The 24,947-nt window shown below is 43.6% G+C and overlaps 1 protein-coding gene across 10 annotated transcripts in view; it reads left to right on the forward strand.

The window, feature by feature from the left end:
* The window catches only part of LOC133404102 (CLIP-associating protein 1-A-like), a 37,180-nt gene extending 12,506 nt beyond the window's left edge, over positions 1–24,674 (forward strand). Inside the window, exons 15-39 of one of the 10 annotated variants that reach the window (XM_061679724.1) lie at positions 113–172; positions 2,258–2,335; positions 2,415–2,582; positions 2,670–2,716; positions 4,734–4,928; positions 5,477–5,572; positions 5,639–5,818; positions 6,147–6,251; positions 7,016–7,113; positions 7,212–7,235; positions 9,296–9,528; positions 10,057–10,120; positions 10,332–10,495; positions 10,575–10,797; positions 10,939–11,055; positions 13,121–13,264; positions 13,339–13,445; positions 18,230–18,377; positions 18,448–18,631; positions 19,089–19,142; positions 19,212–19,405; positions 19,876–20,004; positions 20,084–20,290; positions 20,369–20,485; positions 23,117–24,674. In XM_061679724.1, coding sequence (XP_061535708.1) covers positions 113–172; positions 2,258–2,335; positions 2,415–2,582; positions 2,670–2,716; positions 4,734–4,928; positions 5,477–5,572; positions 5,639–5,818; positions 6,147–6,251; positions 7,016–7,113; positions 7,212–7,235; positions 9,296–9,528; positions 10,057–10,120; positions 10,332–10,495; positions 10,575–10,797; positions 10,939–11,055; positions 13,121–13,264; positions 13,339–13,445; positions 18,230–18,377; positions 18,448–18,631; positions 19,089–19,142; positions 19,212–19,405; positions 19,876–20,004; positions 20,084–20,290; positions 20,369–20,485; positions 23,117–23,200 — 3,220 coding nt within the window. In that variant the 3' untranslated portion in view covers positions 23,201–24,674. The remainder of the gene's footprint in view (positions 1–112; positions 173–2,257; positions 2,336–2,414; positions 2,583–2,669; positions 2,717–4,733; positions 4,929–5,476; positions 5,573–5,638; positions 5,819–6,146; positions 6,252–7,015; positions 7,114–7,211; positions 7,236–9,295; positions 9,529–10,056; positions 10,121–10,331; positions 10,496–10,574; positions 10,798–10,938; positions 11,056–13,120; positions 13,265–13,338; positions 13,446–18,229; positions 18,378–18,447; positions 18,632–19,088; positions 19,143–19,211; positions 19,406–19,875; positions 20,005–20,083; positions 20,291–20,368; positions 20,486–23,116) is intronic. The other 9 variants (XM_061679765.1, XM_061679791.1, XM_061679732.1 and 6 more) reach the window with 9 other exon arrangements.
* Positions 24,675–24,947: the final 273 nt, after the last annotated feature.

Raw genomic sequence — 24,947 nt, forward strand, 5'->3', positions numbered from 1 at the left:
CGAGTGTTTTCTGTTACGTGCTTGGTCACAGAACAAATACAGTATCTCAAGGCACCATTGTACATGGAAATGGATGTGTGTGTGGAAATGTTTGTTGTTCTGTGTCCTACAGGCGATGTTATGAGTTTTTGGACCTGCAGCTGAAGGAGTGGCACACAAACTCACTGGAGAGGTCAGGAAACATGACAAATGCATGATGACTAAAGAGCGCAGATACCGTGAAGCTTGATCAGTGGCAGTAATGTCAGCTGTTGAGCAAACAGTATGGTCAGGTGCATAAATATTGGGATATTGACATAATTCTAATCTTTTTGGCTCTAAACACAACTATAATGGATTTGAAGTGAAACAATCAGATGTGCTTTAGCTGCAGACTTTCAGCGTTTGAGGCCTTATTATCCAAATAAGGCGATAGGTGTAGGAATTACAACAACTCCCACTTTTTAAGGGACCAAAAGTAATGGGACAAATTCCATCCATTCATCATCCATCCATTCTCTGTACTGCTTATCCTCATTAGGGTCGCAGGTATGCTGGAGCCTATCCCAGCTGACTTTGGGCAAGAAGCGAGATACACCCTGAAGTGGTCATCAGCCAGTCATGGGGCGCACATAGACAAATAACTATTCCCACTCGCACTTACGGACAATTTAGTCTTCAATTAATCTACCATGAATGTTTTTGAAATGTGGGAGGAAACCGAAGTACCCGGAAGAAAATTCGCACAGGCACAGGGAGAACATGAAAACTCAACACAGGAAGGCCGAAGCCCGGATTTAATTTATTGATTAATGTTGTATTGCGACTTTCTCTTTTTTTTAGCTTACATAAAATGAGTAGCTCCATATATAGCTGCCTGTTGATCTCCCGTTCCATTCATCGCTCGCTCATGAACAAGACCCTGAGATACTTAGACTTCTCTATGGGGCAGAATCCCGGAAAAAGGGCACGCCATCCTTTTCCAACTGAGGACCATGGCCTCAGATTTGGAGGTACTGATTTTCATCCCAGCCTCTTCTTACTTGGGGGTGGACCGCTACAGAGAGAGTTGAAGATCACGGCTTGATGAAGCCCTCAGAAGCACATCATCTGCAGAAAGCAGAAAAGCAATGCTGAGGCCACCAAACCGGACCCCCTCAACACATTGGCTATGCCTAGAAATTCTGTCCATAAAGGTAATGAACGGAATCTGTGACAAAGGGCACCCTTGGCGGAGTCTAACCCTCATTGGAAACAAATCCAACTTACTGCCGGTAATGTAAACCAGACTCTGACATTGAGCGTACAGGGACCGAACAGCCCTTATCAAGGGTTCCGGTACTCCATACTCCCAGACCACCCCCCCACAGGTCCCCCCGACGGACACGGTCAAAAACCTTCTCCAAGTCCACAAAGCACATGTAGACTGGTTAGGCGAACTCCCATGCACCCTCGAGGACCCTGCTGAAGGTGTAGAGCTGATCCACTGTTCCACGGCCAGGACAAAAAAACACACTGCTCCTCCTGAATGAGATTCGACTTCCAGACGGACCTACCGCTCCAGAACCCCCTGAATAGACCTTGACAGGGAGGCTGAGGAGTGTGATTCCCTATAGTTGGAACACACCCTCTGGTCCCACTTCTTAAAAAAGGCGGAACAACACCAGCAACAGATTTCAAATGCAAATTGCTCACTTGAAATTATCTCGAGACCTTTTATCTGCTCCTTGTAAATGGGATAATGAGGGAATAACAGACACCTGGCCATGAACAGCTGAGCAACCAAATGTCCCATTACCTTTGTTCTCTTGAAGAGCAGGAGGCACATACACAAACTCTTGTAGTTCCTACACCGTTCACTTGTTTTGGATGTACTGTAATTAGCCTCAAATTAAAGCTGAACGTCTTTAGTTAAGTCACATCTTGTTTATTTTAAATCTATTGTGGTGGTGTTTTGAGCCAAAAAGAGGAGAATTGTGTCGATATCTCAATATTTATGGACCTGACTATGTCTGACAATTCTACTGGGTGAAAGTGGTGACATTGGTTGGGGATTATTCTATCACGGTAACATGACACTAACTTGGCAGGCTTCATGGCAATGGTGGGGGAGGGGTGGCAGTCTGTGTAAAAGAGATATTGTGTTTCTGCATGGCTGCTGCCATCACTGCCTCTTGGGAAAACATGAGCTAAACCTGGATACCAGGAAACCCCTCTGTTTCTTTTCAAGTCTGTGAGATAGCTGTTCATGCAATTGTCTTAATGTGTGTCCTGTTAGGCATGTGGCTGTTTTAATGGAAACTATAAAGAAAGGCATTCATGATGCAGATGCTGAGGTGCGGTCTGTGACCAGGAAGTAAGTGTCAATAACTGCTTGTTGTCTTCAACAATGTTGATTGGGAGTCCCAATATGATGATTGGTGGTGTCCCTGCAGGTGCTACTGGAACTTCCATGTCCACTTCAGTCGGGAGGCGGAGCAGCTGTTCCAGTGCTTGGAGCCGTCCTATCAAAAAGCTCTGCAGGCTCACCTGCGGAGTGGTGATGCTTTGATGTCACTGCCGCCATCTGATCATTCCTCATCCTCCTCACAGGAGAGCCTTCAGTGAGACTCTTGAAACAAATTTATTGCAACTCTTTGCTTTTGTCCCTTTTCACAATGGCCGTTTTCCTTTGCCATTGCTGTTTATAGTCGAACTTTGTCTCCAAGAAGCAACGCTGGAAGAAGCGTGAGCAGATGTAAGAACACACAATTGTTGTCGCACTAACAGTGTCTGTTCGGTTCACATTGCTGGCTATATTGTTAAAGGTCCCATATTTTGGATATTTAGACCTCCATAGAGTGATTTTCTAACATGGACTTTGTATACAAGTGTCAATTTCATTTAAAAAAAAAAACACCTTGGTTTTGTCATACAAGTGTCCAGAAAAAGCCTCTCTGACAGCTACTGTACTTGTTTGACCCAGTTTTTTTTATCCACTTTGTCCATGTTTGGCTAAGATTTGGCTTTCCTCTGATTGGTTGCCTCCGTGTTCAAGACCCACTTGTGAGAGCACGTTTGTTATGTTGACACCGCTGGCTCGGGAGAGGAGAGGTAGGCGGAGATCTTTGCTAGTGACGTAGATAAACTCGAGAAATTGACCTGATTTCAGGCCTCTCGACAGAAAAACGTCTGTAACTCAGGAATGCGTGGATGATTTTAATTAATATTTCACATATTTACTGAGGCACCATAGAGCCAATATTACATCCCAAATACTAGAAAAAGTTGGTTGGATACAATATGGCACCTTTAAGAGGTGGAAAAATGCAAGTCTTCTTGTAGATCAGGTGTTTCACAATGCTCATTTTCTATTCAGGGCCATATGTTTAAATATTTATTAAACTGATTATAATCCCTCAAGGAGAAATTCAAAGTACACTGTGCTGTATATATTTTGTGTTGCATACAACACAGACACAAAACCAAATCTCACACATGCAGGCATGCAAGGAGAGACTTCACAGTGAAACGGTCATACAAACAGTACTGTACCTCTTGAGTTTAGGGGTCATCACCTGTCATCAGCCCTCTCTGGGTCAACTTTAATTGAAAAAAATATTTAAATGGATCTTTTCACTATTATATTATTACATAATTGCCTTGGCATCAGATAGTTGTTCATTTTAGCAACAAATTAAGGAAAGAAACAATTTTTGAAAAGATCATTTGAAAGAAAACAGCTGTAAAAGGATTTTAGTTTGGTAGCTAAAAAATTTGCTTTTGAATGGTTGTATATGGACCCTTGCATTTTTTTGGGAGTAGTGAAAGTAGTTTTTTATCCTTATTCATCAATCAAGATAGTTGATCACAGTTGTAGCTTCAGAAATAAAATTGTGGGACTTCTGCTTTTTTTGGGTGGCTGTGGCTAGCAAATGTTGAGAGATTAAATTTACCGTCTCATTGCAAAGAAAATTCTTTTTTTTTTAATGTGATGAGGACTGAAGTAATGATGATCTCATCTCAATTTCCTCACAAATTGACTGAGTATGAAATCTGGGCCTGTTTAATTGAACACAAAGATGATATACTTGCAAGGAACCATGACTTATTCTGCTGTATGAATGACTATAGGTAGCTATATAGGTTTAATATCCTACATGCCATCTAATAGAAGACCATTTAATTTTTCTGCCTGTCACTATATGCCACTGTCATTGAGAGATGAACAAAGATTTTGGACAAACAAACATTTTGGGACAAATTAGTAAGTGAAATTGACTAATTTCCCACGGCACCCCTGATGAGCTGACACAGCACACTAGGGTGCCATGACACTCTTGTTGTGAATCACTGCATTATTGAATTGGTCAACGGCCTACAAGATTTTATTGCAGTAATCTGACAGAGTGCTATCGTGAAAGAGCAAATTTGTCTTGCAGTCTGATCCACGCATTACGTGTTGTCTGTCTCAGACATGTTGTCTGTCCCACACCGCCGACATGTATTTTATTTTTTTAAATAACTTTATTGGCCGTCAGATATTTACAGTACTACGTCAAAAGACACGCGACAAGGCTAAAATAAACTAGCTTTTGGATTAAAATATACTGTGCATGATGGCGACGCGGAGTAAATGTCTTTTGAGGATCGGCGAATTATGACATTAAAGCCGATCAGCATAAATATCGGCCGATACCGATCAGGCCGATCAGATCGGTGTAAGGTCTATGAAATAGTTTACCATTTTCTGTTTCCTGGTAACATTTTCTTAGGCAAAGGGGCCCTAGCCTCCAGACCCCCCACTGGCACCTCTCCAGGCTCCTTACAGCGTTCTTGCAGCGACGTGGATGTCAATGCGGCAGCCACCGCCCGCACCCGGATGCCCACAGTGGCCTCGGCAGTGCAAGCTTCGACTTCGTCCTTTAGCTCCGCCTCGGCTCTCCCACCTGGATCTTATGCTTCACTAGGTGAGTTGCACCACGTTTTATGATCTAGTCAGGTAATACAGTTAAATCCCGACTGCTCTTCCAGTCCACCTGTGAAGTCCAGACCTTTAACCCCTCGTGTCTGTCCTGGGTTCCTTTGCCGGTCAGACGGCTTCTGGTGTGTTGAAGCAGACAGTAAGCTCTGTGCATCTGGAGGGTGATGCTTGTCCATCTGTCTGCCCCGCAGTCTCTCTTACCCCCATCAGTACAGTGATGGTGTCAGTGGTCACCCGTGTGTGGTGCATACACACACTCCCAAATGGAACTTTTAGTATTTTTGCACAAGGCCAATGTTGATATCCACCCATCCATTCTGGGGCCAACACATGTACTCTATATCGCATGGTGTACCTTCAGTCTGTATAATGTTTGTTTCCAGGAGGGAAATGTTAAGATTATGTTTCCTAAAGTTCAAGCACTTGACTTTCAGCATTGTAATGATATGTGAAGAAAATGTCATTGTGTGGCAAAAAACAAACAAAGCGGTATTCTTGTACAGGTCTAGGTATTCTTTTCTTATTGCTTTCTAGGTCGAGTCAGAACTCAGAGGACGAACACAGGAAAGCGTCCCTCAGCGCCTGACAGTCGGGCTTGCAGCAGAGGGAAGGTCGTCTCACAGTCGCAACGTGAGGAAGCTTGAATCAGACATCTGCGCTATTCATTTGTCATTTATCTGAAGCTCTGTGTTTTAGCCAGCAGCAGGTCTGGTTCCCCAGGCCGAATGCTAGGCTCCACCCATGGCAGGATGGTCAGGTTGCCTGTGGGCAATGCTATCACTGCTGGCAACAGCAGTCTGAGCAACAGTAGGCGCCCACGAGGCCACCGCAGCCAGGGCTGTAGCCGAGAGACCAGCCCCACCAGATCAGGCTGCGGTAAGGACTGCTGAATAATATCCTAGAAACATTCTGTTCTTTCATTCCAAAATACAGAATTCGGATGCATATGACTCATAAACACAAAATCATGAAAATTCATGATTGACTGTTGATGTTTGTGTAAATAAATTATTTCTTCTTGAGGGCATCACACATGCAGACTTGAAAATATTATCTTTGTTCCTTTTTATCCAATTAACCCTCGCTTGTCTTGCATGACTAATGCTCCTGCATAGCTGAACAGGCTAAGAGCTGAAGCTAACAGCTAAACTCTTGCCCTGCGCTGCTGTCTGCCCGTCTGTCTGTCTGTGTCTCACCACACTAGCACGGAGCCGAATCCCTCGACTCAGCATGAGTCAGGGCTGCAGCCGCGAAACCAGTCGCGAGAGCAGCCGTGACACCAGCCCTTCCAGGGGTTTTTCCCCCCTGGGTGAGTATGGAACCAAAGGTGACAGAGACGTGATGACTTCAGTAAAACTGATTACTGAAGTCATCAATAAATCAGACATTCCTTACATCTCTTTCTTGCACATTCTCTTGTTTGTCCCGGGTGATTTATTCTCTGCATGCTCTGACTTTGATCTCTGTTCTCATCTTCCGCTTCAGTTTCTGCAAAATTAAGATAATATGGTCAGAGTAAAAATTAAAAGATTAATTGTCATAGATCTTTGGTGATAATCTCCCGATTCCCCTCCAGCAACTTCCGGCACTGCCGTTCGTTTAGCGCCTTGTCTTCTGACCACTGCTCATCAGGTGACCGCATGATGCATGTCGACTCAGTCCATGCCATTTGATTATTTTTTTTTTCCATCTGGCTGGCAGACTACCTTAGACGCTCCTCAATGACTTGCTAATTATAACAGAATATCATTTGGTCTGCTGGTGTCATAGCAACATCGCCATTGATGCTGTACGTCTCTCCTGAAATTACATCATTTAATGGTGTATTGTGTTTCCCTTTTTCCTATTTATAAAAAAAAATAATAATAATAATAATAATAATGCGATGCTTGTAACTGCTTGTAAACATTTTGCATTCACATTGTGAAGCAGTATGTTGAATTAGTAAACATGAGCCTGAAAAAAAGATATTGAATGTTTTGATGTTCTGAAAGGCTAGTATTTTTATGAACTGTGTGGCAGGATGTCCTGCTTGCACTTGCTGACATGCCAGTTTTTCTCTCTCTGTTTCAGACCGGCTGTCTCACCAGGCTCAGATCTCAGCCTCCGTCAATGCCATGAGAATCCTCAACACAGGCACTGAGGTGGAGGCGGCTGTTGCTGATGCTCTGGTGAGAAGCATTTGCAGTAATCTCCTATATCTCTGAATTAAACAATCTATTATACATCATAAATGTTTATTTCCTCCCTCTTTGAATTGACATGTCAGCTCTTAGGAGACTCAAGGAGTAAGGTACTGGTGCTGATGTGTTGTGTGTCAGCATGAGCATGAAACACTGTCATGGATCATATAATATATTTATTATATATCTGTGATGGACTGACTTTATGTTTTTACACACAGTTGTTATGATATGTATGTGTCCCTTGCTAACACCCCGTTCTGGTCCTAATAGCTGCTAATATGTCTCAATTCACTGCATGTTGACATGAGAGTAGTAAGACTACCGTAATTTCTTGTGTATAATGCACATATTTTTCACCCCAAAAAATTTCAAAAGTCAATAGTGCGCATTATTCATAGGTATAGGAGCACATCAAAAATACTTTCACATTTTATAAATGTATGCCGCCATCTACAGGTTAATAAAAAGCTGTACACTTTCATTCCAATATCCCACCACCACCTAGAGGTTATGAAAAAGGTGTACACTTTCATTCTAGTATGCCACCGCTACATAGAGGTTATGAAAAAGTTGTACACTTTCATTCTAGCATGCCACAGGCACCTAGAGATTATGAAAAAAAAGTGTGCCTACACATTTATTCCAACATGACAGGGGTACATATGACTGCATATATGTACAGTTGTACTCATAAGTTTACATACCAAGGCAGAATTTGTGAAATATAGTTTTTGGAAATACGACTGATTACTGAACAACAACCATCATTAATTTCTTTATGGTTATGTTTTGTTTAATGATAAGCTTTTCTGAAATGCTTGACAGTTTAATTTGAATCCCATCAAAATAAAATAAAATGTGCGTCGCCTGGTCTTTCATGTTTTCTTTAAAGAATTGTACAGATCTTACAAATTCTGCCTGGGTAATCAAACATGAGCACAACTGTGTGTTTGCTCATTTACTAAATAAATGTAGGGCTGTGAATTTCAAAACAAGAGCTAGTAAATAAAAAGAAAGCATCTCTGGTTTTTGCAGATGATGTGGTTCTTTTGGCTTCATCAAGCCGTGATATCTAACTCTCACTGGAGCGGTTCGCAGCCGAGTGTGAAGCGGCTGAGATGAGAATCAGCACCTCCAAATCTGAGACCATGGTCCTCAGTCAGAAAAGGGTGGAATGCCCTCTCCGGGTCGGGGAAGAGATCCTGCCCTGAGTGGAGGAGTTCAAATATCTCAGGGTCTTGTCCACGAGTTCACGAGTGAGGGAAGAATGGAACGGGAGATCGACAGGCGGATCGTTGCAGCGTCTGCAGTGATGTGGACTTTGTATCGGTCCGTTGTGGTGAAGAAGGAGCTAAGTCGAAAGGCGAAGCTCTCGATTTACCAGTCGATCTACATTCCTACCCTCACCTATGGTCACGAGCTGTGGGTCGTGACCGAAAGAACAAGATCCGGGATACAAGCGGTCAAAATTAGTTTCCTCCGCAGGGTGTCCGGGCTGTCCCTTAGAGATAGGGTGAGAAGCTCGGTCATCCGGGAGGGACTCAGAGTAGAGCCACTGCTCCTCTGCATTGATAGGAGCCAGATGAGGTGGCTCGGGCATCTCTTTAGGATGCCTCCTGGACGCCTCCCTGGTGAGGTGTTCCAGGCACGTCCCACCGGAAGGAGACCCCGGGGACGACCCAGGACACGCTGGAGATACTACGTCTCGGCTGGCCTGGGAACGCCTTGGGATCCCCTTGGAAGAGCTGGAGGAAGTGGCTGGAGAGAGGGAAGTCTGGGCTTCTCTGCTGAAGCTGCTACCCCCGCGACCCGACCTTGGATAAGCGGAGAAAAATGAATGAATGAATGAATTTTTTTTTTTTTTTTTTTTTTTTTTTTTTTTTTTTTTTTTATAAAAGTATTACGTGTTCAAATAAAGTGCTTAACTTCAGAATAATTATTTGAAAAAAAACCTAACAAAATACAGATATTTCATGTTTTGATCATATGGTAGAAGCAAAATCATGCATTGTAAAATTGCATTATACATAGAAGTGTTTTCCAGAGTTTTGAGCTCAACTTTGGGGGTGCGTATTATACGTGGGTGCGCATTTTACATGAGAAATTACGGTAAGACCATAGCAGACATCAACACCAAAGCACCAAACTCTGACTCTTCTTCCTCCAGCAGCGGTCAGTGCGGCGGCACTTTGAGTCGCCGGGTATGTTCTCTGATGATGACGCAAACAGTGATGCCTCTAGTGCCTGCTCGGAACGCTCATACAGCTCCCGCAATGGCGGCGTGCGTCACATTGAGGATGTGGCTGAAGTTCTCAACCACTGCGCCAGCGCCAACTGGTCAGAGAGAAAGGAGGGCCTGCTTGGACTGCAGAATGTGTTGAAGAGCCACAGAATGCTCAGGTTAATAACTTCAAAGTCTTTGTCTTGAGCACATCTTAGAACAACCTAGAGCTACTTTATGCCAGTGTTTCCCAAACTGTTGAGGCAAGGCAAATATTTTACAATAGAAAAATCTCATGGCACACCACCAAACAAAAATATCACAAAAAAGGCTATATACCAAAATAATGATGATTTTGTCACAATTTACTCACAATTACTTAACCAGTTTGAAGTCTGGTCCTGTTTAGTTGAACGTAAAGCTATTTTTCTGTTGTACGAATGGCAACAGGTGAAAACACAGGTTAATTGTACCTTCTGCCGTCGAGTGGAAGAGCATTTAATTGTTATGCTTGTTACGATACGTTGCTGGCAAAGCTAGATGAACAAAGCTACACTATTTTCAAGCAAATAAATAATACTTCTTGGACCATTTGAGTGAAATTTGATAATTTCCCATAGCACCCCTTATTATCTCTCACAGCACACTCATGTGGTTGGGAATCACTGCTTTACACGATACAATCCCAACCTGTTTGTGTGTCTCAGTCGCGTGGAGCTGAAGAGACTCTGTGAGATCTTCACCAGGATGTTTGCCGATCCTCACAGCAAGGTAACACACATTAAATACAGCCTTCATGCCAATACTAGGAGCATCATCTGATCATGTTAAACAACTAACTGGGCTTTTATGTTGCATGGTTCCTCACTTGTATGGACTCTAACACACACCAGAGAGTAAGTGCTCTCCTTGACCAGTCACTGTCAGTCAGTGCATCCCAGATGTGAAGCGCTGATCTTGTCCTGTAATGTGTTGCGCTCAGGTCTTCAGCATGTTCCTAGAGACGCTGGTGGACTTCATTGTTGTGCACCGGGAAGACTTGCATGACTGGCTTTTCATCCTACTTACCCAGCTGCTGAAGAAAATGGGTGCTGACCTCCTGGGCTCCGTCCAGGCCAAAGTTCAAAAGGCACTAGACGTCACCTGGTGCGGATAGATATTTTGGTTGGAACATCAGGATATAATAAGTTGGTGCAGGTGGATGAAATGCAAATGTTGTCTCCAGTGAATCCTTCCCATACGAGCAGCAGTTCAACATTCTGATGCGCTTCATCGTGGATCAGACGCAGACACCCAACCTGAAGGTGAAGGTGGCCATCCTCCGCTACATTGAGGCACTAGCCCGGCGGATGGATCCGGCTGACTTCGTCAACACCAGCGAGACACGCCTGGCTGTCTCACGCATCATCACGTGGACCACTGAACCCAAAAACTCTGATGTCCGGAAGGTAGGCTATTTTCAGTGTAATCTCTCTTTTTTGCCACCTTTCTGTTGTCACCTCTACGGTCTCATAATTTTTACATTTAGCTCTGCTCTGGTTCCATGCCTTCCTTTTTGTTTTCACATCTTGATTTGTTTCTGCAATCAGTATTTTTTTCACTCACCAAACTCCCAGACCCTTCATAACTGGGAGGATTTGTCGGTTCGAGCCGGCACCGTGTCCTCTCTGCCTGGAGAGGGCAATCTGGAGGAGAGGTGCAAGCAGGTAGAATCATCTAGCAGACAGCATGATAGATTACAACTGTAGCTCTATGTTGGGTTGCAAAAATGTATGGGAAATTTCCATGAGAAATTAAGATGGAGAATTTTGGAAAGGTATCATAGTCAAGTATAAATATAAACATTTTGTTTTGTCAAGTTCATTCACAGTATATATCCCTTAATCACAAAAAAAGTCTCACATGGCTTCACAGGCCCAAAGTGCACCAAAATCATTGACATCCCTTAGTCTAGACACCCCATCCGGGCAAGGAAAAACTCAAAGAAAACCCATGTAGGGGGAAAAAAAGAAGCAACCTTAAAAAAAATCGCAAATGGAGGGATCTTCCTTTCAGAATAACCAGGCTGCAATGGATGCTGACTGGGCAACATTAATCACATGATGTGATACTTTACAATGTTGAAACGGCATGAGAGTCCATTTAATGAAAGGAAACGCAGGATGTGGCGGGACGGTGAAGACTGGTTGGCACATCTGCCTCACAGTTCTGAGGACCTGGGATAAAGTCTGCCTCGCCTGTGTGGAGTTGGCATGTTATCCCCGTGCCTGCGTGGGTTTTCTACGGGTACTCTGTTTTACTCCCACATCCCCAAAACATGTATGGTAGGTTGATTGAAGACTCTAAATTTCCCGTAGGTGTGAATTTGAGTGTGAATGGTTGTTTGTTTATATGTGCCTTGCAATTGGCTGGCGACTAGTTCACGGTGTACCCCGCCTCTCGCCCAAAAATAGCTGGCCTAGGCTCCAGCACGCCCACAGCCCTAGTTGAGGATAAGGGGTATGGAAAATGAACAAATGAAACACAGCATGTCGATGCTTTCGGGGAAGTGGTTCTCCTCAAGACCTGTTCTGATCGGTCAATGCAGGATCCTTACACCAACAGCCTCACTTTGATCAGTGCCACCTATCCCCTTCTCTGAGCAGGAGAGGAGGTGGGGCAATAGTGTAGAAGTGGGAGTAAAACTGGCCAAAATACAGATGTCAGGGGTTTAAGCAGGGCAACAGACTAATTGCATACTAGGTGTAGTTTAACCAAAGGCGAATGTAGAAATACCGACATTGTCTTAATCCGGTCACTGATGGTTTAAGTGGTACATTTGCCTGACTTTGGTGCGGGCAACGTGGGTTCAGTTCCCACTCAGTGTCAGTGAGAATGTGAGTGCGAATAGTTGTCTGTGTCTATAAGTGCCCTGCGATTACTGGCGACCAGTCCAGGGTGTAGTACGCCTTTCGCCCGAAGTCAGCCGGGACAGGCCCCAGCGCACCGTGACCCTGAACAGGATAAGCGGTATTGAGAATGGATGGATGGTCTTCATCCAATATTTAAACATTTCTACTGAGGTAGGATGTCGTAAGCAGACGTCCATAAAAAAGAATATAATTAAAAAACATGACATTTCGACATTTCTTTAAAGTAGAATTTTAACAACTTTTAAATATTTTATTGAACAATCAATTCTTTAATTGAAGAACAAAATCATGATTGTTGAGGTAAATATTCTCCCCAAACTAGCCCATTAAAAAATGTAGACCCCTTTCAAAAATAACAACAAAGTCCCATTCAAAATATGAATGAATGAAAAGAGCCCTTCTCCCTGGGGGGAAAAAAAGTCTAGATTGTAGAAATCATCTGTGCGTGTGATGCAGGAATGCACAGTGCACATAGTCTCAATAGCACTGTACTGCAGTAAGCAATCTGCTATGTGTATTTGATTGACAAATAGTATAGATATTAAACTATTCTTGCATGAACACTTATTTAGTCAGGATTAGGCTAACATGTGTTTTCCCAACTATATGTACTTAAGTTCCTTATTCAGAGCCAAATTATTGGTTTATTCGCGTTAATTCCAGTTGATTCCCAGGGAAAGTTTCCAACTTTGAAAATTCCGAAAATTTTTGCAACCTGACTTCTACCTCAGTTTCATCAGATATTTTCAGCACCAACTATGACTTTTGTGTAATTATGCATCACTGAGACCCAAGAATGGGGCACAAAACTGCAGTTTGTCATCTCAATAAGTGTGTGTGCATCCATGCTTGCATGCAGGCAGCCCAGGTGGTGCTCATTGCCCTGTTTGAGCTCAACACACCAGAGTTCACCATGCTACTTGGCGCTCTGCCCAAAACCTTCCAAGATGGGACCACCAAGCTGTTGCATAACCACCTGAGGAGTAGGAGTGGCATAAGCATGGTAACGCATGCGCACACACCCACACACACTGATGCAAATTTCAGCTTTCTTGAGACTGATGATGTCACTTGCAGGCATCTCCCAGTAGCTCGACGGGCCAAACAACTCCGCGCCAGCCTAGCAGCCGCAGCAGCCCGCTAACATCTCCCACCACCTGCTCCCATGGGGGACTTTCTCCCAGGTACATGTGCCAAATATATATTACTCTGGATTTTAGTGCCTCGCACATAGCCTATCGGGAATTTGGATATCATCTACGTGCATTTAGCTGCAAAGGGCTAGAGTAACACAGTGCTGCTTCTTATTTGTCACTTATCTCAAGTCTCTCTTGGCTTGGCGCCACACCTCCTCTTTACACGTTGTCATTAGTCACTTGATATGTGGAGTCCTATAGAGTATAAATGGAGTCTCAAATTTCCTTCCTTCTTCATTATCTCTGAAATGGAAATCAAATATTCCTCCGAAAGGTCTTCCCAAACTCTGTTGTGGAAGTTCACAGAAGTGTGCGGCTAGTCATTGTACTAAAGTAAATTACTGGACTTTCAATTTAAAAAAACAATAGAGAGAGGGGGGGGGGGAACCTCGCATTTTCTGAAACTTTTGACATGGAGCATGAATGGTCAAAAGTTATTTTGACTAGGAAGAAGACTCTTTGATTGGCTTTCTTGAAGAGAGGGGCGGAGCTGTCAAGTGATCACCACCTGGTGGTGAGTTGGCTCCGATGGTGGGTGTAGATGCCGGTCCAACCTGGCAGGCCCAAACGTATTGTGAGGGTCTGCTGGGAACGTCTGTCAGAATCCCCTGTCAGAAAGAGTTTCAACTCCCATCTCCGGCAGAACTTCACCCACGTCTCAGGGGAGGCAGGGGACATTGAGTCAGAGTGGACCATGTTCCGCGCCTCTGCCCGAGGCGGCCGACCGGAGCTGTGGCCGTAAGGTGATCGGTGCCTGTCGTGGTGGCAATCCCCAAACCCGTTGGTGGACACCGGTGGTGAGGGATGCCGTCAAGCTGAAGAAGGAGTCCTATCTGGCCTTTTTGGCCTCTGGGACTCCTGAGACAGCTAATGGGTACCGGCTGGCCAAGCGGAATGCAGCCTTGGTGGTCGCTGAGGCAAACACTCGGGCTTGGGAGGAGTTAGGTGAGGCCATGGAGGGGGAAGCACTGCACCATCAACACTGTGTATAGTGGGGATGAGGCGCTGCTGACCTCGACTCCGGACGTTGTGAGTCAGTGGGGAGAATACTTCGAAAACCTCCTCAATTCCACCGACATGCCTTCCCATGAGGAAGCGAGTCTGGGGTCTCTGAGGCGGGCTCTCCTATCTCTGGGGTTGAGGTCACCGAGGTGTTTAAGAAGCTCATTTGTTGCAAGCCCCGAGCGTCCCTCTGGATTGGCAGACTCGGGTGGTGGTCCCCCTTTTTAAGAAGGGGGACCGCAGGGTGTGTTCCAACTACAGGGGATCACACTATTCAGGTCTATTCAGGGGTGCTGGAGAGGATAGTCCGTCAGGAAGTTGAATCTCGGAGTCAGGAGGAGCAGTGTGGTTTTCATCCTGGCCGTGGAACAGTGGACCAGCTCTACACCCTTAGCAGGGTCAACGAGGGTGCATGGGAGTTTGCCCAACCAGTCTACATTTGTTTTGTGGACTTTGAGAAGGTGTTCGACCGTGTCCCTCGTGGTGTCCTGTGGGGGGGTTCTTCGGGAGTATGGGGTACCGAATCCCCTGATACGGGCTGTTCAGTCCTTGTACAACCGGTGTCAGAGTTTGGTCCGCATTGCCGGCAGTAAGTCGGACTTGTTTCCGGTGAGGGTTGGACTCCGCCAAGGCTGCCCTTTTTCACCAATTCTGTTCATAACTTTTATGGACAGACATTCTAGGCGCAGCCGAGGCGTAGAGGGGGTCCGGTTTGGTGGCCTCAGTATTGCATCTTTGCTTTTTGCAGATGATGTGATTCTGTTGGCTTTATCAGGCCGTGATCTCCAACTGTCACTGGAGCGGTTCACAGACGAGTGTGAAGCGGCTGTGATGAGAATCAGCACCTCTAAATCTGAGATCATGGTCCTCAGTCGGAAAAGGGTGGAGTGCCCTCTCCAGGTCGGGGATGAGATCCTTCCCAAGTGGTTCAAATATCTTGGGGTCTCGTTCACGAATGAGGGAAGAATGGAACGGGAGATCGACAGGCGGATGGGTGTAGCGTTTGCAGTGATGCGGACGTTGTATCGGTCAGTTGTGGTGAAGAAGGAGCTAAGCCGGAAGGTGAAGCGCTCTATTTACCAATCTATCGATGTTCCTACACTCACCTATGGTCACGAGCTGTGGGTCGTGACCGAAAGAAAACGATCCCCGATCCAAGCGGCCGAAATGAGTTTCCTCCGCAGGGTGTCCCGGCTCTCCCTGAGAGAGAGGGTGAGAAGCTCGGTCATCCGGGAGGAGCTCAGAGTAGAGCCGCTGCTCCTCCGCATTGAGAAGGAGCCAGATGAGGTGGATTGGGCATCTGGGCACCTCCCTGTTGAGGTGTTCCAGGCACGTCCCCCTGGGACGACCCAGGATACGCTGGAAGGACTACGTCTCTCGGCTTGCCTGGGAACGCCTCAGGATCCCCTCGGAAGAGCTAGAAGAAGTGGCTGTGGAGAAAGAAGTCTGGGCATCCCTGCTAAAGCTGCTGCCCCTGCGAACCGACCTCGGATAAGTGGAGGAAAATGGATGGATGGCTTTCTTGAAGATGTCTGTGTATTGAAAATATGTATACTCAAGAATCTGACAAACTACTGTATTGATGATTTCCTCTAGCATTTTTTTTAAAAAATTGATCAAGTTATTGTTTTGGATTGTTAAATTTGAGATCTCTGTCCACAGACCACACATCAGACTAAATTACCCATTCATGGTAGTATCGTGGCAGCACGGTGTCCGACTGGTTAGCACATCCCCCTCAGAGATCTGAGGACCTGGGTTCAAATCCGGCCTCGCCTGAGTGGAGTTTGCATGTTCTCCCCGTGCCTGCATGGTTTTTCTCCGGGTACTCCGGTTTCCTCCCACATCCCAAAAACATGCACAGTAGGTTAATTGAAGACTCTAAATTGTCCGTCGGTATTAATGTGAGTGCGAATTGTTGTTTATATGTGCCTTGCGATTGGCTGGTAACCAGTTCAGGGTGTACCCCGCCTCCTGTCTGCAGTTAGCTGGGATAGGCTCCAGCATACACGGGACCCTAGTGAGGATAGGCGGTGTAGAAAATGGGCGGTTGTATGGATGGATGGTAGTATCGTTAGTTATGAATGGGCCCGTCGTCTGCATACTGGAAAATCTTTTTTGTGGATGTGGGAGGAAGTTGGAAAAGTTGCGGCGGATTGCTGACAGTGTAAAGAAGTTTCTCGTTTTCACCTGCGGATTACTATTATTAGTGTTGCAGTTGTGATTGATGCTTTGGACCTAGAGGAGCTTCTTGGTGGTATGAGGTGTCTCTTCTGACACAATGTATTGTGATGTGGATTATGTTCGTTTTCCATGACTTCTGACATGCGGCAATGACTTTCAAATGTTTAACACGGCTCCTTTTTATTTTCTTTATTTTCATGAAAGGCATATGTTTTATCATAATTTGTTTAATACAACACAACTAAGAGATATGGTGTGTGTATGTATTGTTGTTCGTCTGTTTCATATCAAGAGGTAAATTTAACTATAGTTTCTAACCATAGATTTAAGTGAGAGTAAAATACTACTTTAGACCTTTGTTCTATGGTATGTACTGTATCCTTCACCATTTTTAAACTACATGGGGTTATTTGATATTTTCCATCAAATTATTGAGCATTTGGTGAAAAGGCTACATATTTTGGGGTTCATCCACGGTGATTTGTTGCCCCAAGGGAAAACCACACAACCTGTGGACAATTTAGAGTCATCAATAAGCCTAACATGCATGGTTTTGGACCTGGAGAAAACATGTAAAGACCACACAGAAAGGCCTGAGCTGAGATTCAAAACCAGAAACTCTCGATTGTAAGGCAGTCCTGTTAACTACCACTCCACACAGGCTGAACAACTACTTCAGTATATATTGAAAGAGAAAATACTTCGTCATACCTCTTTTACGTACAAGCCATTGGTGAAAGTGTTTCGTCAAATTGTTTGCACGCTGTCTTTTAGGTTGAATACTTGTCTTTGTGGTACTCACCTGTTTGTCCAGATACATTACGTTGCACTTGCACCTTTTTATGAATGAACACAAGTGGTCCTCATTCATTCTGATGGTTTCCCTCAGGTAGGCGCTACCGATCAATGCAAACTAGAACTAGCAGACATTCCAACAGCTTCTTCCCACTTGCGTTCAACTTCTTAAACACCTAACCTACATTTCCATTCCAACATGCTGGCAATTTTTTGACTTGAGTTCGTTGTCACATTTCTGTGGGGCCAATTATACATTACTCGTGCACTCACTGTAGGTGTCTCGCCACGCTGCACTATTTGCATATCTCAGTAGCCAGAGTAGCATCTGCTCCATTTGCACAGTGATTGAGGAGTATCTGCAACATTTGCACAACCAACATTGTCCCAGATTATCGCAGTACTCGTCACTTTAAACCGCATACACTCCTTGAAGTCTCGGCGCCCTTTGCACAATGGTCATTGTACCGGACTATTGCAATATTTGTCAATCGAACTGCTCTAAGTGCTAGAGGACTCTGCATCTTTTTGCACAATTGTCAAAAAACAAAAACAAAAATGTACCGGCGTTACCAGATAACTAGCAACCCTTTACTGCTCAGTGACTGTTTTTTATTTTATTTTATTATTATTTTTTTTTTGTCAATGTCTTTATGTCTCAAAATTGTTCTCTGTCAATTGACTGTCTGTTGTCGTACTAGAGCGGCTCCAACTACAGGAGACAAATTCCTTGTGTGTTTGTTGGACATACTTGGCAAATAAAGATGATTCTGTTTCTGTACCCTCTGCAGCATGCTGGAGTACGACAGTGAAAACCTGAACTCTGAGGAGATCTACAGTTCGCTGCGTGGCGTCACTGAGGCAATCCAGAACTTCAGCTACCGCAGCCAAGAAGAGCCGATGGAGCCACATAAGCGAGATGGAACACGGGACACCATGGTGAATGGAGCAGAACATTCATGTTCTTTTTGTTGTGCTGCCACACCAAGTACTAATCAGTTTCTCACAGTTTGGAGTTGGGGCTCCCTCACACGCTGACCTTAGGCTTTATGGTGATGTGGTAGAGGCCGGTCGAACAGCCCTGGACAATAAGACTTCATTACTGAACACACCTTTGCCACGCTCGTTCACTCTGCAGCGTTTCAGAGAATACAACCCGCACAACTACGATGTTATGGAGCTGCGGCAAAATGGTGCGTCACAGCTCAGCGTTGTTTAATGAAAAGGTTTTTAAATCACTGTCCTAAAGCATGTACTGTATTTTACATGAGAAAAATCTCACTGCACACCACCAATCAAGAGTGTCACAACATACTGTATATATACTGAAATCATGATGATCTCCTCTCAATTTACTCACAAATATATTTACGGTGAAATGTGGCCCTCTTTAGTAGAACATAAAGCTATTATTTTGTTTGCATTGAAACAGATGGATACACAGGTTGATTGGGCCTTCTACCATCTAGTGGAAGCGCATTTAATAACTGTATGTTGCTGGCAATGATAAATGCACAAAGATACAGTACATTATTTGGAGTAAAGAAATAAAAGATTTTGTACCACCTGATGATCTCGCACGATACACACTGGTTGGGAATCACTCCTCTAAATAACTATGATTTGTTCTTTTCCTGTCATTGTCTTCAGCACGCCAGCAAGAATGTGTTGAAAACAAGATACAGAACCCCAGAAACGTCCCAGGTAAATGCATTTTGTAAAGTCATTGCTTGGTCACATTCAGAATTGCTCTGAAATACGCTTCTCTTGCAGGGGTGACCGAGCACCTGGTGGGGGAGCTGCTGAAGGAGCTGTCCCAGGGGGGCAGTGAGGAGCGCCCCGCTGAGGAGCGCCGTACTACCCTTCTGGAGCTGCTCAAGTTGGCACGGGAGGACAGTCAAGTGGTTTGGGACGAGCACTTCAAGGCCATGTTGTTGCTCCTCCTGGAGATGCTAAGTGACAAAGATGTAAAGAACCGTGAATTTTAAAGTTGGAAACTTTACATGGGATTAGACTAGGAATTAAAAAAATTGAAGGTTGAGTCGTAATAAGGAACTGAAATATAGTTTATATAGTTTATATATATATATATATATATATATATATATATATTTGCTCTGTTGCAAGCAAAAACTTTTGTTACCAGCAAGTTTAAGATATGTCACCGATTGAGTAAAGTGATTTATAAAAAGAAAAAAAAAAAAAAAAAAAAGGAGAGACCAATTAAGGTTCTGTAATGTCATCCATCGCATGTGGGTAAGGAGCGCTAGCTATTTTGCATAGAAGTCTGCTTATCACAATACAAAATATTTGAATATGATACCTTTCCACTAAAGTACAATAAATTTCCAGAATTTAATTTGGAATTAAATTTGTAAATCTAATTTTGAGTATTTCCACCTTAACTTCCCACGGAAATTGTTTTGGGACTCCTCAGTACATGATTCGAGCGCTGGCCTTGAGAATCTTGAAGGAGATCTTGAGAAACCAACCATCCCGCTTCAAGAACTATGCTGAGCTCACCATCATGAAGACACTGGAAGCTCATAAAGACTTGCAGAAGGAAGTGAGCACTATCTGTAGGCAGATACTCAAAAATGCCGCCTTGTTTGATTTGGTCTAACAATCACATCCATCCTTTGAAGGTGGTGCGTGCTGCAGAGGAGGCTGCATCCACACTGGCGGGCTCAATCCACCCGGAGCAGTGCATCAAGGTGCTTTGTCCCATTGTGCAGACGGCAGACTACCCAATCAACTTGGCTGCCATCAAGATGCAGACGAGGGCCATCGAACGCACCACAAAGGAGCCGCTGCATCAGCTGCTGCATGACATCATTCCAGGCTTACTGCAGGTGAAGCAGAAATTCGCAGTCGGTCTGAATGTTTCCGATGCTTCGCTTTCATGAGTTTAGTGTGTTGTGCTACCACAGGGCTACGACGACACTGAAAGCAGCGTGAGGAAGGCCAGTGTCTTCTGCCTCGTAGCTATCTATGCTGTGATTGGCGAGGAGCTCAAGCCCTACCTGTCTCAGCTCACCGGCAGCAAGGTACCACCACCACCATTTTGTCAGGCTTTCGCTATACTGTACAAGTGTACATCTTAGCAGGCCCAAGGCAGAAGTGAATTTAGCTTATGCTTGGTCCCCTAAGAACAATTAACAGTGACCATTAAGCAAGAGAATTATGGAGAATGGAGAATTACGCGAGAACAGAGTAACTGAAAAGAGAGCGCTGCTCTGCTACACTCAGACCGTTCGGAAAGTCTAAACGTTGGAATGTGCGGACCACTCAGAGTAGAGTTAGGGTGTCAGATTGAATATCCGAACACACCCTTATGAGCAGCGAAAATTTACTATTACATTAGACATTACATATATTGGAATGAAAGTGCAGTGGACCCGCACATACTCGCGGTGTGGCACCTGCGGATTCACCTATTTACAGATCTCTTTATTTTTCCCAACAAACCCCGAAAACGGCGACACTGTGGACGACTGGTTAGAGCGTCTGCCTCACAGTTCTGAGGAGCGGGGTTCAATCCCCGGTCCCGCCTGTGAGGAGTTTGCATGTTCTCCCCACATCCCAAAAACATGCATTAATTGGGGGCTCTAAATTGCCCGTAGGGGTGAATGTGAGTGCGAATGGTTGTTTGTTTGTATGTGTGATTGGCTGGCAACCAGTTCAGGGTGTACCCCGCCTCCTGCCCAATGATAGCTGAGATAGGCTCCAGCACGCCCACGACCCTAGTGAGGAGAAGGGGCTCAGAAAATGGATGGATGGATGCAACCCCGAAAACGCGTACTGGCAGTTTATCATTTTCATTAACATTTTCAGTTGTTTAAAGGCCAAAATCCATGTCTGCGTTTATATATGTGTTATCATTGGTTTATTATGACCTCTGCTAATAATCTGATACATTCTTGTAAGCGAATAATGTTACATTTATTTATACATAAGAGTGATGACCCAGTAGGGGAGCGCCATAATAGTCTGCCATCTTGAAACTGAAGTTGCCAAATTGCTCCTCGACGAGTAAGTCAACGCTACATAAATTATCCTAAAGCTAACCTTTTTCATTCAGTTTTGTTAGACAGTGTTTTTTTTTTTTTTTATATATATACGACAGCTACCATCATTGCAATACGTGTTTGAAAAACTGAGCGTCGAGAGTGCACTATTCTTTTGGGATCAGTGTCTTTGTGTTTTTTTTTTTTTTTTTATATACGACAGCTACCATCATTGCAATACGTGTTTGAAAAACTGAGAGTCGAGAGTGCACTATTCTTTTGGGATGCAATACACGATTTCAACGCTAGATTGGAGTAATTCCTACACTGTGTCCCTCGAAGAGCTGATATCTAGCCCTTTTCCATGGTTTTGTTTCTTCTTTAGTGATCGCAGGCATTAAAATGAATAAGAAATTGAAGAAGCAAGGGTGGTCTAATCATTTTTTCCCCACACTGTATATATATATATATATATATATATATATATTTTTTTTTTTCAAAGCAAATAGTGTCAATTATCTGCAGATTTTCGCCATTTGCGATCCAGCCTGGTGCATATCTCCCATGAATAGTGGGGGTTCACTATACACCTTTTTCACAACCCCTAGGCAACCCCTAAAAAAATAAAACGCTCTATCGACTTCTGATGATTTTTTTTGGGGGGGGGGGGGGGGATTTAAAATTATACATGAGAAATTACGGTATCCACACATGAACAGGCAGTTATCATCTGCCTCATGCAACTGGCCCCCTCCAAGCACAGACATCTTGCTTTGTCTCGCAGCAAGTTGATAAGGCGTTATCAGAGAGATTAGAACATAGTTTTCTTTATTATCCTTGCTCTAAAACAAAAGATAATAGGAAGCTATAATACATAGAATACAGTGTATAAGTGCAGAAGCATATTTTTCTAACTGTAACATTACAAATTTTTATATTTGGAAGCACATTTGAACATGGTTTCCAGACCGAATTATTCAACTTTACATTTGTTTCTAAACTACTCTGTTCAGTCAATTATCATTCTTTGCTACACATTTTATTTAATACTCTCTTTTTGTAGAGTCGTACTTGTTTTTATATGTTAAAGTGATTTTATTCGTTAGTTATTAGACTGTTCTTGCACTACAAATTATTTTTACTTACAGTATTTCTGTTTCAGTTTTTAATAACCCAGATGATACTTTCACAATTGCACAGTACACTGGTTTACCCTTTGTTTCAGGTACAGTTTTATTTCTTTTATTTTTTTTAAGTGCTCTAAAAACTAAATTGCCTGGAGTAAATCAACCCCAGCTCGCTATTGTTGCATAATGTGCTGCCTTTAAAGATTAAAAACCAGACATGAGTAAAGAAGTGTCAGGCTGACAATAGGATAATGTGAACAACACTAACAGTGTAACAGTGCTGCAATGCATTTATAGAAAGTCTGTGAATGCTAAATAGTGTGGGCTGGTTCTGCATCTCAGGTTGTAATGTGGCTTTAGTCAGTTGTCATAATGGGTGAAAAACAGCTTTATACATTAAAAAAATGAGGCGGAGGAGAATGCAATGAGCTCGCTGTAATGACTGACACAAGCTGCATGGCTCATACGAAAGAAGAAAAAGACTGTGGCAGCAAATCAACTGGTATCAATCATGACCTAACCGTGCTGATGTTTCTTTTTCTAGATGAAGCTGCTCAACCTGTACATTAAGAGGGCCCAGGCATCCACGAGCAATAGCAGCAGTTCTTCCGACATCTCTTCCTACTAACCTGCTTCTAACTTTTAAGACGTTCACTCTGTCAGCACCATTTTGGCATTCTTTCTGCCATTTTCCACGTAATGCTATCTCACAGCAAAAATCAACATCTTGAAAGCTATGTCATGAGCTTTTTCCATGATGTACGATGAAAGCAGAAGATGTGCCTAAACAAGTCCCCCTCCAGCCCACCCCTTCAAGTGGGGCTCCTTGGAAAATGTTCACCCTCTTGCATCAAATAGTGAAAGAATGCTGTTCACCTACACATTTATTTTATTGAAGAGCTGTATCACCAATTGCTGCCCCCTGCTGAAAGCATCTACTGACTTCCTGGAAGATGAGAGGAAGGCGTGTCTTCTAAAAGCTGATTTGTCTATGCAGCAGAGGATCACTTGGCTGGCCAGTGATTTGAAGCTTAACAGAGTTTTGAGCCTAACAGTACATCTTTGTTTAAATGAAGTGAAACACAATAATTTGAAGACACTACATTCCGTTCTGTTCCATAGGACACTTCTCTTCCAGAATCTTTAGTGAGAAATCTAAATGCACATTTATATCTTTTAATTTCTCTATCTTTAATAGAAAATTAGGTGATACACCTTCAAACGTGTTTGTGTAGGTCATAAATGAAGTTCTTCTATTTCACTACTGACAAGTAGACGATCTTCTGAAGCTCCATCCTGAGCTCGGTCCTTAACAAAGCAGTCCAGTTACTGGGTTAAGACCACTGTCAATGTTTTATATATTACACTAAACATCACATTTATATATTATACGAAACAAGGTCGATGTTGAAAACATACGTTAGATGCTTTTAAATGATGTTCTGAAAGGAAATTTGTTAAGTTTGAGCTCTAAAAATACAAAGCAGACAATCAGCATCTGTAGTGGAAAAGCTCGCTGATGGTGAAATTGATCTTGAACCAGCCTGTGAAAGTCATTGTCCTCATGACCGATCACCTACTGCATTTCCTCTCGAAGATTGCGTTGGGCTGAAAAGAGACATGGGAAATTTAAACTGATGTTTTAAAATCAAAGTTTGGACTTAATCGTTATGTCCAAATGTTACAACTTAATGTTTAGAAAGAAATAATCACACGGCAATCGTTTTGTACGAATGTGCCTCATATATTATGGCTCTGAGCTGCACATCCTGTCATCAAACCCTTTGAAGAGACGGCGTCCATTTTCCATGACCTTGTCAAAGTGGGGCTGTTAACGTTGAATGTTCCACTTTCAGTGTCATCTTGTACCCGTGCCTTTAGTTACACACACCTTTTCCGATAGTAGACCAAAGCCTGTCTTGGAGCAAGCGGACTTGTGAGTGAAGAGAGGTTGTTAGTATGTTGCCAATAAATCCCATTGAAAGCACCTATACGCATGCACTCCTCCAGTTCCCCGCCACTCAATACTATATTTATATTCAGCAGACTGACTGCAAGTATTTATGTCACAATTGAGACTTAAATAAACTATCAGAATTGTCTTTTTTTGTCCTGTTCGGTCAAGCAGAATGGAAAATCTGTATCCCTTTTATGCCGGAACAGTTTTGCTGTCACAGTGGAGTTTTTAAGCTTCCGCTGTGGTATTATAATTGAGATTTATTGAGAATCAGACTTGATCAGTCGAACAGAACAAAGTTTCTAGAAGGGAGCGAGAAACAAAGACAAAATACAAAGCACTAATTGTAAACAGGATGAGAGAAGTAAATCATTACATTATCTACAACAATGAAACATTAAATGAGTGTTGCATGAGG

This window comes from Phycodurus eques, chromosome 1 (assembly GCF_024500275.1).
Source record: "Phycodurus eques isolate BA_2022a chromosome 1, UOR_Pequ_1.1, whole genome shotgun sequence".
Taxonomy (NCBI): domain Eukaryota; kingdom Metazoa; phylum Chordata; class Actinopteri; order Syngnathiformes; family Syngnathidae; genus Phycodurus; species Phycodurus eques.